This window comes from Accipiter gentilis, chromosome 36 (genome assembly GCF_929443795.1).
Source record: "Accipiter gentilis chromosome 36, bAccGen1.1, whole genome shotgun sequence".
Taxonomy (NCBI): domain Eukaryota; kingdom Metazoa; phylum Chordata; class Aves; order Accipitriformes; family Accipitridae; genus Astur; species Astur gentilis.
In genome coordinates, this window is record NC_064915.1 from 1,155,577 (window position 1) to 1,171,084 (window position 15,508).

The following is a 15,508-nucleotide window of genomic DNA, read 5'->3' on the forward strand; positions in this document are numbered from 1 at the left end:
ATTGAACAGACATCTAAAAAACCCCATTTTTACCATGATTTCTTTTTCCGAGGGTGAAGCTCATGGGTCTCGCCTCCCTCCCTTCCCCTCATCTATAATCTAACGCAAAAAACCAGAAGATGGGGGTGTCTTTTTTTATACCACCCCCCCAAAAAAACCCCTTTATGTATAAAAACATATAGGGAAAGAAATATCGTGGGATATGGGTGGATGGGTTGGTTACCCCTTGGTGCTACCACCAGGGACCACGGTGATGTGTAGGTAGGTCTGAGATGCCACCAGGGTGGAGATGGTCCCCGGTGGGGTTGTCCCCATCTTTGGTTGGTGCCTCTTGTGATGCGAGATGAGACCGGAGCTGTGCCGAAAGCTCTTGCCACACTCGGTGCAACCCTAAGGCTTCTTGCTGTGGATCTGCCGATGCCGGATGAGCTGGGAGCTGCAGGTGAAGCTTTTGGGGCAATCCAGGCAAATATAGGGTTTCTGCTCCAGGTGGGACCACTGGTGAACCAGGAGGTTGGAGCGATGGTTGAAGCCACTGCCGCAGTTGGGGCAGCGGTAATCTTTCTCACCAGTCTGCACCCGTTGGTGCTTCGTGAGCTTGGGACGGTCAGAAAAGCTCTTCCTACAGGTTGGGTAGGGGTTCCTGTGCTTGGTGTGCTCCGTTGGGAGCTGTCGCCAAAACGCCGCCCACATTGAGAGCAATCATAGGGTCGCTAGCCGGCGTGGGTCCGCCAATGCCGCACCAGCTCCGAGCTGCTCTTGAAGCTCTTGTGGCACTCGGGGCACTTGTAGGGCCTCTCCCCGAATGCACTCGGTGATGGACGGTCAATGTTGATCTGTGCCTGAAGCTTGTCCCACATTCCTCGCACCAGTAAGGTCGTTTGCCCGTGTGCATCTTCTGATGTTGTCGGAGGGAGGAGCTGACGCGGTGACTCTTCCTGCAATTGGGACAAGCGCAGGGACATTTGCCGGTGTGCAGGCATCAGAGGGCCGTCAGGTTGAAGTGGCGTCCGCAATCCTGGCAGCTGAAGGGTCATTCGCCCGTGTGTCTCCGATGATGGCTCACCAATGCCAAGCAGCAACGGAAGCTCTTCCCGCATTCCTGGCAGGTGTTGGGTGCCTCATTGCTCCCGTTGTCCCCTGGGAGTGGGGATCCCCCAGGATGGGTCCTTGGGGACCACTGCTGGCTGGAGGTTGGGGGTTCCACTGGTGTGTCTGCTTGCTCAGGAGCGTCCTGCTGCCATTTTTCCTCCTCCTTGATTGACCCCAGATCTGTTGGGGAGAGAAACCATCCCCAACAGCCCTCTCCAGCTGGGAGGGGGTTAATGTGGAGCAGAGACAGGGAACCACATGAGTTATGAGAAACGATGGTCAGCCAAGAGCCGGGTGGCCCCAGGAGAGGATCAAGGTAGAAGTCACCTTGAGAAGGTCTGGGGACATGGTGGGTGAAGGGATGGGGACGTGGTGGGAGAAGGGATGGTGTCACCGTGGCAGAAGGGATGGAGTTATGGTGGGAGAAGTTGGGGACATGGCAGGAGAAGGGTTGGGGACATGATTGGCAGAAAGTTTGGGGACACAACACAGCACAAGAGCTCTACTTAGGGCCAAAGCACCACCACCACCAAACCTCCCCAGACTCTTGTCCCCACCAAAGCCACTTCTCAGCCACCCATCCAATCCCCCGCCTTGTCCCCAAACCTGGGGACTCTTACCCAGCGGGTCCACACTGTCCTCGTTCCTCTTCACGGTGTTCCCACAGCAGGCTGTTGGGACTGGGACGAGAGCTGCAGCATCTTCCTCCATAGTCATCACCTCCATGGGGACAACCCTAAAGGGGACAACCCCAAAAGCCATCACCCCACTTTTTTGGGGGTTTTAGGATTTCTCCTAAAAATGGGCTTTCTGGGGAAAAAAAAAATTAAAAAATCCATGGGGTGGTGAGGAGGGTCCTGGGGGACAGGGTGAGGGGGGGAGTGGGGTGGGCTTGACCCACCATGGGGCATCACCAGGAGGATGATGGGATGCAGGAGGCTGGGCATCCCCCCATTGTGGGGGGTCACGGGGGTGTCCCCTGCACCCCACAGTGCAGCCCAGCCCCACTGGGGGGGACGTGGGGGTTGTGGGTGGTCTCCTGTGGGTCTCCCATCCCCCAGTGCAGCCTGACCCCTCTCTGGGGGTCCTGGGGGTCCCCCCCAGTGCAGCATGGCCCCAGTCCAGGGGTCCTGGGGGGTTTCCTGGGGGTCTCGCCCCACTCCAGTGCAGCCTGGCCCTGCTCCAGGGGTCTTGGGGCGGTCTCCCAACCCCCCCCCCCAAACCCCTCCCAGTGCAGCCGGATCCTGCTCCAGTGGTCCCGTATGTGTCTCGTTGGATTTACCCCCCCCCCATCCAATGCAGCCTGGCCGTGCTCCTGGGGGGCTCCCACCCGTGTCCCATCCCATCCCGTCCCCAGACGCTCCTGACCTGGGAAGTGAATCCCCAGTTCAGAGCCACCTCCCACAGCTCCAGCCCTGCCTTAACCCCTCAGCTGCTGGTGTGTGTGGGGGGCAGTTTTTGGGGGTTGGGGGGTCCTCTGGCAGCCCTGCACCCCACAGGATGCTGGCTCTGAAATCATCCCCCCCCACCCTAACCCACTAAGAAAATGGGGGGTAGCTGCCCCCCCCCAACTTCAGCACCCACCCGGGTGGGGGTATTAAGTATTTTTGGGGGGGTGGGGCGTCCAAACCTCCCAGCACCCAAAGGTTTCTCCATCACTTTGCACCCCAAAAGCCGAAAGGGATCGACCCGTCTACCACTTCATATCATTTTATTGAGTATTTTTTTTACTATAAAATAACCCCCAAATGGTATCAAACCTCAGGTTATTCCCACACCACCCCCCATCCTGGTTTTCCAGCCACCATGGTCAGACGTTGATGCCGTGATGGAAAGAGCAGGGATTGATTTTCGGGTCTAAATCTGCCTAAAACAGGGTTTTTTTCACCCCAAAATGACTCTGTCCCACCTTGTAGCCCCATTCCCTTCAGCACCGGTTGAAAAATGCCCTCGCAAAATCACCCTAAAATACCCTGTAGGGATGTCTGTCTCCCCCCCCCCCCAAAAAAAAACCAGCCAGGGTCCCGTCCCATCCTGCCATGTCCCCTTTGTCCCTTGAGGAGGGTGACACCATGATAAAGACTTTTTTTGGGGCCTTATTTTGGTGAAATAAAACCTAAAGATGCTTGGAAAAAACCTATTAGAATTAAAATATTGGATGGGAAGTGAAGCGGTTCCTGAGCCGACACCATTTCATGGTCCACAAGGAGCTGGGGTGACCTTGACCATCCCCCTTCATTTTCGGTGGTCTCTGATATGGGTCCGGTGATGACGGACGAGATCTGAGCTCCGGTAAAAACTCTTCCCGCACTGGGCACAGCTATAGGGTCGTTCACCCGTATGGATACGTTGATGGGTCACCAAGTTGGAGCTTTGACTGAAGCTCTTCCCGCAATCGGAACACGTATAGGGTTTCTCTCCAGTATGGATACGATGATGGGTGATGAGCGTAGAGCTCTCAGTAAAGCTCTTCCCACAATCGGGGCAGGCGTAGGGTCGTTCGCCTGTATGGGTCCGTTGGTGAGATATGAGGGTTGAGCTGTCCGCGAAGCTCTTCCCACACTGGTGACACTGGTAGGGTCTTTCACCGGTGTGGACACGTTGGTGACGCATCAGCGAGCAGCTGTCGTTGAAGCTCTTCCCACATTGAGTGCACTTATAGAATTTCTCACCCGTATGGATCCGTCGATGCCGTAATAACGTCGAATTCTCGCTAAAGTTCTTCCCACAATCCATACACTTATAGGGTTTCTCACCAGTGTGGATTCGCCGATGACGAATTAAAGCCGAACTCCACATAAAATGTTTCCCACAATCGCGACAAACGTACGGCATGTTGCCTATATGAAGGCGTTGATGTTGAACGAAATAAGAGCTATCGCTAAAACTTTTCCCGCAGTCGGGACATCTATAGGGTCGTTCACCCGTGTGGGTTTTCCGATGTCGGATATGGGTTGAACGGATACTAAAACTTTTCCCACATTCTTCGCAAACGTAAGGTTTTTCCCCCGTATGTATTCTACGATGTTTAACCAACGTTGAACCGTGACCGAAATCTTTCCCGCATTCGGGGCACTTATAGGGTTTTTCACCTGTATGGATCCGGCGATGAGCCGCTAACGCAGAATTTTGATTGAAGCGATCACCGCATTCAGGGCATTTGTAGGGTTTTTCACCTGTATGGATCCGGCGATGGGTTAATAAAGCCGAACTGCTGCCGAAACCTTTCCCGCACTCGCAGCATCCATAGGGGCGTCTGTGGGCTGGTGGTACCCCCAAACCCCCCGATTTGGCTTCTGTTGGGGGGGGTGTCGGTGGATGGGGGGGGTCCCCTCTGACTGCAAAAGAAGCCACAGTGGGGTGACAGTGTCAGGGAATGAGCTGGGGGGGGCAGGGATGGCAGCCCACAGCCCCCCCCCAAAACCCACCTGCATGGGGGTCACCCCTCTCCTCCGTGTCCCAGTTTTGGGGAGCTGGTGGGTCCCTTCCTGGCTCCATCCGTGAGGGGGGGGAGGGGGGGTGTCACATCAAACCTGCTCTGGGAGAAAATGGTGTGCAAGGTGAAAGGGGAGGGTTACGCATGGAGTTGGAGCCCCCCCATCATCCTTACCCTGGCTGTAGGGGCTACACTGGCACCCGAAAACAGTGGGGTGGGGGTCACTGGGTGGTGCCATGGGTCTTAGACCTACCCCCCTGGGACAAGCTGGGGTCCCTTATCGCAGCCCCCCATCCCTAGCATGATTTGGGGGCCCCCCATCATAGCCCCTCACCCCCGGGATGAGTTGGGGGGTCCCCCGCTCCCCCAACTTGGGGTGTTTGCACCCCGTAGGGGGGTTATTAAGACAAAGGCCCCCCTCCCCATCACCCCCCGGTACCTGCAGCGCCGGGGGTGGGGGGAGGGGGCGGGACATAATAACATAAGTATTTTGTGGGTTTATAGGCCTCATTTTGGCCTCCCTCAGCCTCACCGCCCCCCTTCCCCGCACACCCCACCAGAAACCGACATTTCCGCGGGGTTGGGGAGAGGGAAGGAACTTTATAAACGTGGTTGAATGGGTTGAAGGGGGATTTAAAGGAGGCAGCCGCCATCTTGAGGCGCGGCGGCGCCACCGTAAAACAAGATGGCGGCACCCACTCGAACCTCTACCGCTACACATTCCCTGTCCCATCACGAGAAAGAGCCGGGCCAGGCGGAGCGCGGCGGCTTATTCCTCACCGGTACTCACCTCCGCACCCAGCTTAAGGTCACCGGTAGACCGGGCGGTCCGTGGAGACAGCAAAGGGCGGCGAAACGCTGGGGGCCGGTATGGCGTACGGCAGGAGGAGAGGGGAGAGTGAGGACGCCACTTCCGGTTCCGGTGGCGGGGGGCGGGGACGTGGAGCCGCTGTGGCGGAGCGGGAGGTAAACACAGGCCGCGGCCCCGCCTTGACTGGGGGGGGGGGGGGGAGGTTTTGGGGGGGCTTTTGGGGGTTGTGAGGGGGTGTTGGAGCGGGAGAGGGCGTGGGGAAGGGAGATACGGGGGGTGACGACAGCGTGTGGGGAGTATGGGGGGGTGTTGTGGGGAGAGAGGGGTTAGTGGAGGGGTGGGGAACGTGTTGGGGGGTGATAGGGGGGATGTGGGGGGGTTGTGGAGGGTATTAGAGGGATGGGGGGGCGTTGTGGGGATATGAGGGCAGTGCAAGTGGTGGGGGGGCGTTTGGGGGTGGCATTGGGGGGATGGGGGTATTGGAGGGGTGGGGGAGCATTTGGGGGGCATTGGAGGGATTAGGGGATATAGGGGGCATTGGGGGCATATGAGGGCAGTGCAAGTGGGGGGGCATTGGAGGGGTGGGAGGGCATTAGAGGGATATGGGGGGCATTGGGGGCGGCATTTGGAATTGGAGGGATGGGGGGCATGGGTGAGATATAGGGGGGATTGGGGTGGGGGGTATTTGGGGGGCCATTGGAGGGAATATAGGGGGTATCGGGGGGCATTCGGGGGTGCCACTGGAAGGATGGGGGGCATTGGGGGGATATGGGAGGCATTGGAGGGGTGGGGGGGCATTTGGGGGGAATTGGAGGGATGGGGGTCATGGGGGAGATGTAGGGGGATTGGGGTGGGGGGCATTTGGGGGGCCATTGGAGGGAATATAGGGGGTATTGGGGGGCATTTGGGGGTGCCACTGGAAGGATGGGGGGCATTGGGGGGATATGAGGCCATTGGAGGGGTGGGGGCTATTTGGGGGGATATGGGGGACAGTGCAGTGGTGGGGGCATTTTGGGGGGCTTTTGCAGGGGATGGGGCACTAGGAGGATATAGGGGGCATTAGAGGGGTAGGGGGGCATTGGAGGGATATGGGGGCTGTGCAGTGGTGGGGGGCATTGGACAGATAATAGGGGTCATTGGAGTGGTGGTGGGCATTAGGGGGTGAGGGACATGTGGGGTGGGCAGTGGGGTGACATGGGGGGCAGTGCATTGGGGGGCACTGGAAGGGTTTACGGAGAGGGAATTGGTGGGGGGGCACTTTGTGGGGTGCAGAAGGGGGCTGACCTTTTCCTGGTTATTTTCCAGCCCCCCCGCCCCCCATCCTGTCTTGGCTGATCCAGATCCCAAGTCATTGTCTCTGAGGGGGGGGAGGTGTCTCTGCTGATATTGGGGGGCTTCCCCCCGCTCCCTCCACCCCCCCATCTGACTCACCCTCAAAATGAAATAGGGGCCCTTGCTCCACGCAGGGTGGGCTGGCGCTGAATGGCCCCCCCGCTAAGATGCTGGCCCCCCCCTGAAGTGAAGCGGACTCCGACGTCGCCCGGACTGGGGGGGATCCTGCCATGGGGGACGCGGAAGAGAGGCTGGTTTGGGGGACAAATGGAGGGGACGGACGTCAGACGCCTCCTGGGCAGCTAGGAGTCTCCCCGGGGGGGGAAGAAGATGAGGCAGGGGCAGCTGTTTCAGGAGGAGCGTGTGAGGGTGAGGAATCCAGGGCACCCCCAAAAGTGGTAGGAGAGGAGGAGGAGGAAGAGCTGGACCCCAGGATACAGGTGAGGAGTGGGTGCAGGAAAGGTCTTTTTCCTGGTTCCCCCTGGTTTTTTTGGGGGGGATGGGGTCACGACAGATTTGTGGGTTGCGTTTCTCTTCCCTCACCCCTTGTTTGGCTTCTCCCTTCCCCAGGAGGAGCTGGAGCATCTCAACCAAGCTAACGAGGAGATCAACCGGGTGGAGCTCCAGCTGGATGTGAGCTTTTCCCCCAGTCCCTAACTGGTCCCCTAGTCTTTGTTCCCTGGTCCTTAACCGGTCCCCCAGCCCATGTTCCCCAGCCCTTAACTAGTCCCACCAACCCTTAACTGGGTCCCCAGACTTTATCCCCTAGCCCTTCATTTGTCCTCCAGCCCTTCACTGGTCCCCCGGTCTTGAGCCCCAGCCCTTAACCAGTCCCCCAGTCCTTGTTTCCAGCCCTTAACTGGTCTCCCTGGTCCTTAACTGGTCACCTTCATGCTGGTCTCTGCTGGGTTTTGGGCTCAGTGGGGTGGTTGGGAAGGAAAAACCTGCTGCTGAGGGGTCTCCCTGGGTGGTGCAATGGAGGATGAGGGCACATGGGGATGAGATGTTCCCTGCTTCTCGCCTCCAGGAAGCCCGCACCGCCTATCGCCGGATCCTCTCCGAATCGGCGAGGAAGCTCAACGCCCAAGGTTCCCAGTTGGGCAACTGCATCGAGAAAGCTCGACCTTACTATGAAGCCCGGCGCCTTGCCAAGGAGGTACTGCTCTCCCCCAGGGGTGCAGAAGGATGGGGGGGTGTGTGTGTGTGTGTGTGTCTTTTTTTTTTTTGTTCTCCCCCTCCCCAGTGTCATAACCCCCTCCCCGCTTGCTGTGCAGGCTCAGCAGGAGACACAGAAAGCGGCGTTGCGGTACGAGCGAGCTGTCAGCATGCACAACGCCGCTCGCGAGATGGTTTTTGTGGCAGAGCAGGGGGTCATGGCCGACAAGAACCGTTTGGATCCCACCTGGCAGGAGATGCTCAACCATGCTACGTGCAAAGTACGGGCGAGGGGGGAGGGGTGTCTTCATCTTCAGGGAGGGCTGGGGTGGGGCCTGAGAGGAGGTGGCTGGAAGTTGGGGATGATGGGCACAGGGGAGACCCCGCTTCTGAAGGGGTTTTGGGGTGTTCTCAGGTCAATGAGGCAGAGGAAGAGCGGCTGCGGAGCGAGCGGGAGCACCAGCGCGTGACCCAGCTGTGTCAGCAAGCTGAGGCCAAGGTCCAAGCCCTCCAGAAGTCCCTCAAGCGTGTCATTGTTAAGAGCAAGCCTTATTTTGAGCTGAAAGCCCAGTTCAACCAGATCCTCGAGGTACTGGGCGGGGGACACATGGCTTTACCACTTGCGGTGGGGCACATCAGGCTGGTGAGGGGCACGGGGATCCCATTTTGGGGAGGATCCTGCTGCTTTTTGCCAGTTTTCAGGATGAGGTGGAGAGGGAGAAGAAAAGGAGGCTGGTGGGGTCTGCCCCTCATTTTGGGAAGGGACATTGGGATGCTGAGATGGCCGTGGTGGCCAATGCCATCTCCCACAGGAGCACAAGGCTAAGGTGACGGCGCTGGAGCGGTTGGTGTCGCAAGCCAAGACGCGTTATTCGGTGGCCCTGCGTAACCTGGAACAGATCAGCGAACAGATCCACGCTCGCCGTCTCCAACGCCTCATCGTTCGTCGAGCTTCGCCGGTGGGAGCCGAAGCCAGTCCTCAACATGCTGGTACCGAGGTGGGGGTGACAGAAGGGACACATTTGGGGGCCGAGTGCCCCCCAGCCGACACGCTTTCGGTGCTCAGCCTTCAAACCATCGCCTCCGACCTGCAGAAGTTCGACTCGGTCGAACATTTATTGGGCTTGTCGGACGCTACCAGCCTCAACAGCGACGAGCTGGAGGAACGAGAGCAACGCCGGGGTGGGCAGGGTCACTTCAAACATCACCGAAGCATCAGCCTTTAGCCTCCGCCATCCCAAGCCTGCCCCCTCCCATGGCTTCTCCCCTCCCTGGGGAACCCCAAAAAGACGGAGCGGGGTTGGTGCGTGCCGCCGTTATCTCCCGCAGAGGCTGCAGGGGGGAGGATGGAGCTGATGGGGTGACGCTTGGAAGCCCCTTGTTGACAAGGTGATGCCGTTGGGGGCCAAAATTTGGGGGGCTGTTGGTGTTCACCCCTCTGAATTTGGTGGATGAAGTGTGGGGTGAGCGGTGGGAGCCGTGTCCCGTGGGGCTGTGTGTGCCCGGCATTGGGATACTGAGTTAAGCTGTTGACAGTTGGGTTGTTGGGTGTTGGGTGTTGACAGTGAGCAGCTAGGTGGTCAAGGCTGCTAACGAAGCTGCTCAGTTGCGGCCCCTCCTTGATGCAGGAGCTGCACCCCTAAAACGCTTGCGGAGGGGGGGATGCCGTACCAGGGTCCCTGCCCACCGGGCTGGGGGCGGGGGGGACACACACAACATCCCCTTACCTGTCCCTGCTCCTTTCACCCCAGCTCCACCGCTTCCCCCCCCCCCCCCTCCAATTTCAGTCTCTTATTTGGGGTTATTTTCCCCCTTTTCCAGCAAAAGGTGAGGCAGAAGCCAAATTGCACTAACAGGATGGGGGGGCCCCACAGCTGTTTTGGGGTACTGTGGAGGGGGGTGGGCTGCGGCTGTGCCAGGGCTGTGATGAGAACTGCACCAGTTCGAGGCAGCCCCAGGGGTCGGTTGGAGTGTATTTTCTGGCAAGTAAAATATATCTCCCTCCTCCCTCCATGTGGTTTTATTCGCTCGGTTGCACCCCAGGTATCCTAAAAAACACCCCCTGCGATGATATTCCAGCATCTGGGGAACAGCTCGAAGCCTTGAGGGGGGATAACGGCTTTGGGAATGGGATCATTGCAGCCCTATGGTGGTGATTTTGCTTCCCGAGGTTTTAAAAATCCACTATGGGGATGGGGTCAAATCCCTGAAGCTTGAAAAACCAAGCCAATAGCCCCAAATATTATAAACATAAATTAAAATTACTATTGTTAGTAATTACATTAATATTCATGCCCTAAATTTTCCATGTTAACAACTGAAGAAATTACACCTGGCTTTTAAGTATCTTAATTCCCTTCGCATTTCCCAAGGGCTTGATCTGAATCAGCTTAATTTGCCCATTTACTTCATTTTTAAAGAATATGGATTTCCTTTGGACTGGGGGTTGCATTTTGGGGTAACATAAGGCTGTTTTGGGGTAACATCAGGGGCCTACAAAGTACTGCTGCTCTTCCCCTTGGGTTTTACCTGGCATTTCAGAGCCAGCTTGAAGGATTGCTGCCTGTCCCCCTCCCCTTCAAAAAAACCCCACAGTGGGGTAGGGTGCTCATCACCCCAAGGGATGTGGGAGTCCCATCCCTGTGCCCCCCACTCCAAAACATGGTGGGGTGGCTGTGGGTGCCAGCTTACAGCACCCCAAGGGATTTAGGGATCCCATTGCTGACACCCTATGGGATGTGGGGGTCCCATTGCTGGCCCCCACCAAAACAATGGGTAGGGTGCTCATCACCCCAAGGGACATGGGGATCCCATTGCTGCCCCCCTACCCCAACACACCCAGCATGGGGGGGGCATCTGGGATGACACCACTGAGCTGACCACATCCTGAAGTTACAAATATATTTTCTCCCTCTATCCACGTACATTTTTGGGGTCAGGCCCCTTTTTTTTGGGCGGGGTGATGCTCAAGAGCATCTATGGGGCAATTCCTCCTCCTGCACTTGTTTTTCGCCATAAAGCGAGCTCCATCCTAAATCTTTCTCCTCTCCGGGGGGATTATGGGGTGGCTCATGGAGCCGCTGATGCTTGACCAAGCTCGAACGGACGCTGAACCTTTTCCCGCAAGATGGACAGGGATACGGTTTCTCTCCCGTATGGATCCGTCGATGCCGACTGAGATTAGAGCTTTGAACGAAACGTTTCCCACAAGCCGGACACTCATAGGGTCGTTCTCCCGTGTGGAGCCGTTGATGGATAACAAGGACGGACCGAGCGCTGAATCCTTTCCCACATTCCCCGCATTTATAAGGTTTTTCTCCCGTATGTAATCCTTGATGTCGTACCAAGCTGGAACTGACCCGAAATCGTTTCCCGCACTCGGTGCACATATAGGGGGTCTCGCCGGCATGGGATCGCCTATGGATAAGGAGATCCGAGCTTTGTACGAAGCTTTTCCCACATTCTGGACATTTATAGGGTTTTTCTCCCGTATGCCGACCTTGATGTCGGATAAGATGGGATCGTTCATTAAAGGATTTCCCGCAAAATGAGCAGGAAAAGGGTTTTTCTCCGGTGTGGGTTCGATGATGCTGGATGAGATCCGAACTTTGCCCAAAACTTTTCCCACATTCTGGACATTTATAGGGTTTTTCTCCAGTATGGATACGTTGATGACGGAAAAGATTGGAGCGAGCACTGAAACATTTCCCACATTCAGAACAAATATAGGGAATATCATCTGGGCGGCTCTGGGAATGCAGGATACGATCAGCCTTCAAGCTTTTCCCATAAGGAATTTCTACCCCGTGCAGGCGTTGATGACGGAGGAGGTTGGATCGACGGCTGAAGCATTTCTGGCATTCGGGACAACGATGGGGTTTTTCCCCCGTATGGGTTTTTTGATGGGAATTCAGGTGGGAATTCCAGGTAAAAGTTTTCCCGCATTTTGGACAGGGATAAGGACGTTCTCCGGAGTGGATGCGTTGGTGGCGGAGGAGGTAGGCGCTGTGGTTGAAACTCTTCCCGCATTCAGTGCATAAAAATCTCCTCTTATCCCTTGGGATTGGGTCCTCCAGGGTGTCGAACCCCTTTCCAGGGAGAAAGGGATGAGCCGAATCTGTTCCCGGGGGGGTTTCCTGATAGTTCAGTGTGGTTGTGCTCATCCCAGTGCTGGCTTGTCCCTCACCTGCAGGGAAATTTGGGATGAGGGCAGGGAGGGATGGGGGGATTTGAGAAGGAGACAAGGGATGGGGGACATGGGAAGGTAGGGAGGGATGGAGGGATTTTGGGGAGATGGTGAGGGATGGGGAGATTGGGGGATGGTGGCAAGGGATCCCCGATGCTTGAGTGGGGCACCATGGGAAGGGGGACTTGAATAGGTTTTGCGGGATGGAGCGGGGGACGGGACATGGACCCGCTCACCTGGCGAGGCCGATGCATCGTGGTTCTCCTGCATGGCTGGTGAAATCCCGTCCTCCTCCAGCCCCCGAAACAGCAAACGTCTCCGTTGGTCCCTGCAATTTCCAAAAACCTCCAACCTGGAGGGATCCAGGGATGAGCAGGAGGATACGAGGTCCCTTGGGGGGGTCCCTGTTCAGATCCTGGAGGGATAAATGCAGTTGTGTGTCAGCTGGGTGTGATGGTTAAAAAAGCAAAGCATCCTCCTGGAAGAGCTTGGGAACCCTTTCACCAGTTCCTAAAGCAATCCAGGAGAGGAACGGGAGGGAAATGCTGAGACTGGCATCTACCAGGATGGGGTGGAACATCCCTGAGACCAGGAGAAGCATCCCCAGGATCGGGTAGAACATCCCTGGGACTGGGAAAAGCATCCCCGGGACAAGGCAGAACATCTCCAGGACTGGGCAGAACATCCTTGCGACCAGGGAAAGCATTCCTGGGACTGGGAAAAGGATCCCCGGGACCGCGCAGAACATCCCTGGAACCGTGAAAACTATCCCCGGGACCGGGCAGAACATCCCTGGGACCGGGAAAAGGATCCCCAGGACCGGGCAGAACATCCCTGGGACCGGGAAAAGCATCCCCAGGACCGAGCCGAGCATCCCCGGATCCCCCCGGGGCATCCCCCCGGGACCAGGCGGAGCATCCCCGGAGCCGCCCCCGTTCTTCCCCCGGTACCTGCCGGCTCCGACCTTCCTCCTCCTCTTCCTCCCAGCTGGGGCAGCCCTTTCCTGTGTCCTTCCACACCGACCCGGCCTGCAACAGGCACCGGGAACGGCGGGGGCGGGAGATCCAGGCATCCGGCTGCCTCCCCCGAGCATCCCCGGGGCGCTGGACCGGGAAGCCGTATGGGGTTGGGTTTTTTGGAGGGCGGTGTTGGGGGGTGTCTCCCTATTTTTCTATGGAAATTTCCTACGGGAATCAGGGCAGATTATTTTGTATCATCGTTAAAAAAAGGACCAAAACGGGGTGTGTGTGTGTGTGTGTGTGTGTGTGAGGGAGGGGGCGAGCAGGGGGGTGATCCCCAAAGTCTGGGGGTGAAGGTGGTCCCCAAAGTTTGGGGGCACACCCCCCCCCCAAGAAGAAACCTTTGAGCTTCACCAAGTCCCGATGGCAGAAAAAGGGTGGGAAATTATGAAGCTCCTTTTAATTTTTTCCCCTCTTTTCCTTTGAAATCTGGGCACAAATCAGAAAAAAAAAAAAAACAAACCATGAAATTTTGCTTAAACCTTAAAAAAAAAGCAGCTTATTCTTTGGGCACTGTCCTCCTGCAAGGAGTTAGACACGATGATCCTTATGGGTCCCTTCCAACTTGAGTTATTCCATGATGGAAGAAGGTTGGAAGAGGCTTCCTGGAGCTCGTCCATCCTTGGAGATACTCAAGGACATGTATGTGGGTCTACAAGACTTCGCTTGAGCTAGATGGTTGGAGTGGATCATCTCCGGGTTGGCTCCAAACCTTCATCCATTGGGGACGTGCAGGGACTTAGTGGGACACACTGGGATCCCGCATCAGCACGTCTGTCCTTGCAGGTGATGGGACCATGGATGGTGAGGAGGACAGAGATGGCGAGAGGATGGAGACATGCCGAAGAGAAGCCAGGATGGGACAACGTGGGGCTGGGAAATGGGTGGAGAAGGGGATGAGGGGTGGTGGGATGGGGGACCGAATGTGGCCAGTTGGTCCCGTTGCTGGAGATGACATCTGCGGGGAGGGTGGGAGAAGTTTTCCCTGTGGACCATCCCTGGCCACCCATGGGCAAGTCCACACCAGTGAGAAGCCCTATAAGTGTCCTGAGTGTGGGAAGAGCTTTGGGCGCAGCTCCCACCTCATCACCCACCAACATACCCACACCCACGAGCAACCCTACAGTTGTCCTGACTGTGGGAAGAGCTTCAACCAAAGGTCCAACCTCCTCATCCATCAGCGGGTCCACACTGGGGAGAGACCCTATGGATGTCCTGAGTGTGGGAAGAGCTTCAGCTATAGGTCTGTCCTCCTCATCCACCAGAAGACCCACACTGGGGACAAGCCTTACACCTGCACCGACTGCAGGAAGATCTTCAGCCAGAGCTCAGACCCGACCAAGCACCACCGGATCCACACCAGAGAGAGACCCTACGGTTGTGCTGAGTGTGGGAAGACCTTGAGCCTCCATTCCCACCTCCTGTCCCATCAGAGGACCCACAAGGGTGAGAAGCCCTACGCTTGCCCCGAGTGCAGGAAGAGCTTCAACAATAGTTCCAACCTGATAACCCACCAACGTATCCACACCGGGAAGAAGCCCTACAGATGCCCCGAGTGTGAGAAAGGTTTTGGATGCCTTTCACATCTCCACCGGCACCAGAGGACCCACACGGGGGAGAAGCCCTTCACCTGCCTGAGCTGCAGGAAGAGCTTCAGTGAGAGCTCGTCCCTCATCCGTCACCAGCGGGTCCATACATAAGCCTGTTTTGGGGTGGGAAGAGGAGCTCCAGTTTTCCCACCAAGGATGGGGAAAGCAGGTGACACCCTTCCTGGCTTGACAGTGGTGGGTGTCAGGCAGCAGCACCCCACAGATCACCCCGAAACTGGGCAGGGAGAAGGAGCTCAGTGGGGTTTTTGGGCTGGTGCTCAACCCCAAGATGTGTGTGTGGGAAGTCTGATTTATTCCTTATGGTGTTTCCACCAAAAAAGCCTGGAGACCCACCAGGATAGGTGGGAGAAATAAAGTCCAGGTGGGTCTTCCAGGCTCTCTAAGCCTTTGGGGCCATCAAGTCCTCAAAGTCCTGAGCGATGACCATCAAGGTGAGGTGTCCCCAAGTCCTGGGTGGTGTCGGCAGGCACATGGGGCAAGATCCCCCAGTTTTGGAGCTGTTGGGAGGACCTGGTTGCAGACCTCAGGGGTGCAAGGGACCACCCCACATGCATGAAGGACCAGCATGATGTGTGCTAGAGCTCTACGTCTTCTCCTGGGGCAGGGGATGGTACTTCCCTTGGCGAGAGGGTCTCCACAGCCTTCATGAGAAGGTGCATCTCAGCTGTATGGGGTGGTCCATGTGTTATAAGGACTGGTGGTCTCTATCCATGAGATGAGTTGGGACACAGAAGGTCCCAAGGCAGGGGGAATCATGTCACAGTTCCTTGCAGGGAGGGTTTGGTGGAGCTGAAACCTTGATGGAGCCAACACCTTGACAGAGGCAAACTCTGGAGAACCATGGTGCCAGATGAGGCAGGGATGGAA

The 15,508-nt window shown here is 57.0% G+C and overlaps 4 protein-coding genes across 8 annotated transcripts in view; 2 read left to right on the top strand and 2 right to left on the bottom strand.

Annotated features, from left to right (window-relative positions):
• LOC126034845 (uncharacterized) overlaps positions 1-15,508 on the top strand; it is a 53,341-nt gene that overhangs the window by 14,930 nt on the left and 22,903 nt on the right. The window contains 1 exon segment of the mRNA XM_049792701.1: positions 13,983-14,722. Within this exon segment, the coding sequence (XP_049648658.1) occupies positions 13,983-14,722 (740 nt within the window).
• Positions 694-2,665, bottom strand: LOC126035002 (zinc finger protein 629-like). Its single transcript, XM_049793082.1, has 3 exons — positions 1,713-2,665; positions 1,067-1,311; positions 694-938 (listed from the first exon to the last, which is right to left on the bottom strand). The coding sequence occupies exons 1-3, from the start codon at positions 1,852-1,854 to the stop codon at positions 714-716; spliced, it is 612 nt and encodes a 203-aa protein (XP_049649039.1). The 5' UTR covers positions 1,855-2,665; the 3' UTR covers positions 694-713.
• On the bottom strand, positions 2,789-13,004 carry LOC126034956 (zinc finger protein 572-like). Of its 5 annotated transcripts, none has more exons than XM_049792978.1 (4): positions 12,249-12,928; positions 5,319-5,477; positions 4,521-4,630; positions 2,789-4,268 (listed from the first exon to the last, which is right to left on the bottom strand). In XM_049792978.1, the coding sequence occupies exons 3-4, from the start codon at positions 4,588-4,590 to the stop codon at positions 3,328-3,330; spliced, it is 1,011 nt and encodes a 336-aa protein (XP_049648935.1). In that variant the 5' UTR covers positions 4,591-4,630; positions 5,319-5,477; positions 12,249-12,928; the 3' UTR covers positions 2,789-3,327. The 5 variants fall into 5 exon arrangements, with proteins under 5 accessions (XP_049648935.1, XP_049648934.1, XP_049648933.1 ...); XM_049792977.1 differs by having other exon boundaries at positions 2,789-4,430; positions 4,521-4,625; positions 12,249-12,927; XM_049792976.1 differs by having other exon boundaries at positions 2,789-4,430; positions 12,249-12,927.
• Positions 6,575-10,155, top strand: SH3BP5L (SH3 binding domain protein 5 like). Its single transcript, XM_049792984.1, has 6 exons — positions 6,575-7,111; positions 7,242-7,304; positions 7,699-7,827; positions 7,946-8,107; positions 8,242-8,415; positions 8,639-10,155. Exons 1-6 carry the CDS (start codon positions 6,902-6,904, stop codon positions 9,050-9,052), a joined length of 1,152 nt encoding a protein of 383 aa, XP_049648941.1. The 5' UTR covers positions 6,575-6,901; the 3' UTR covers positions 9,053-10,155.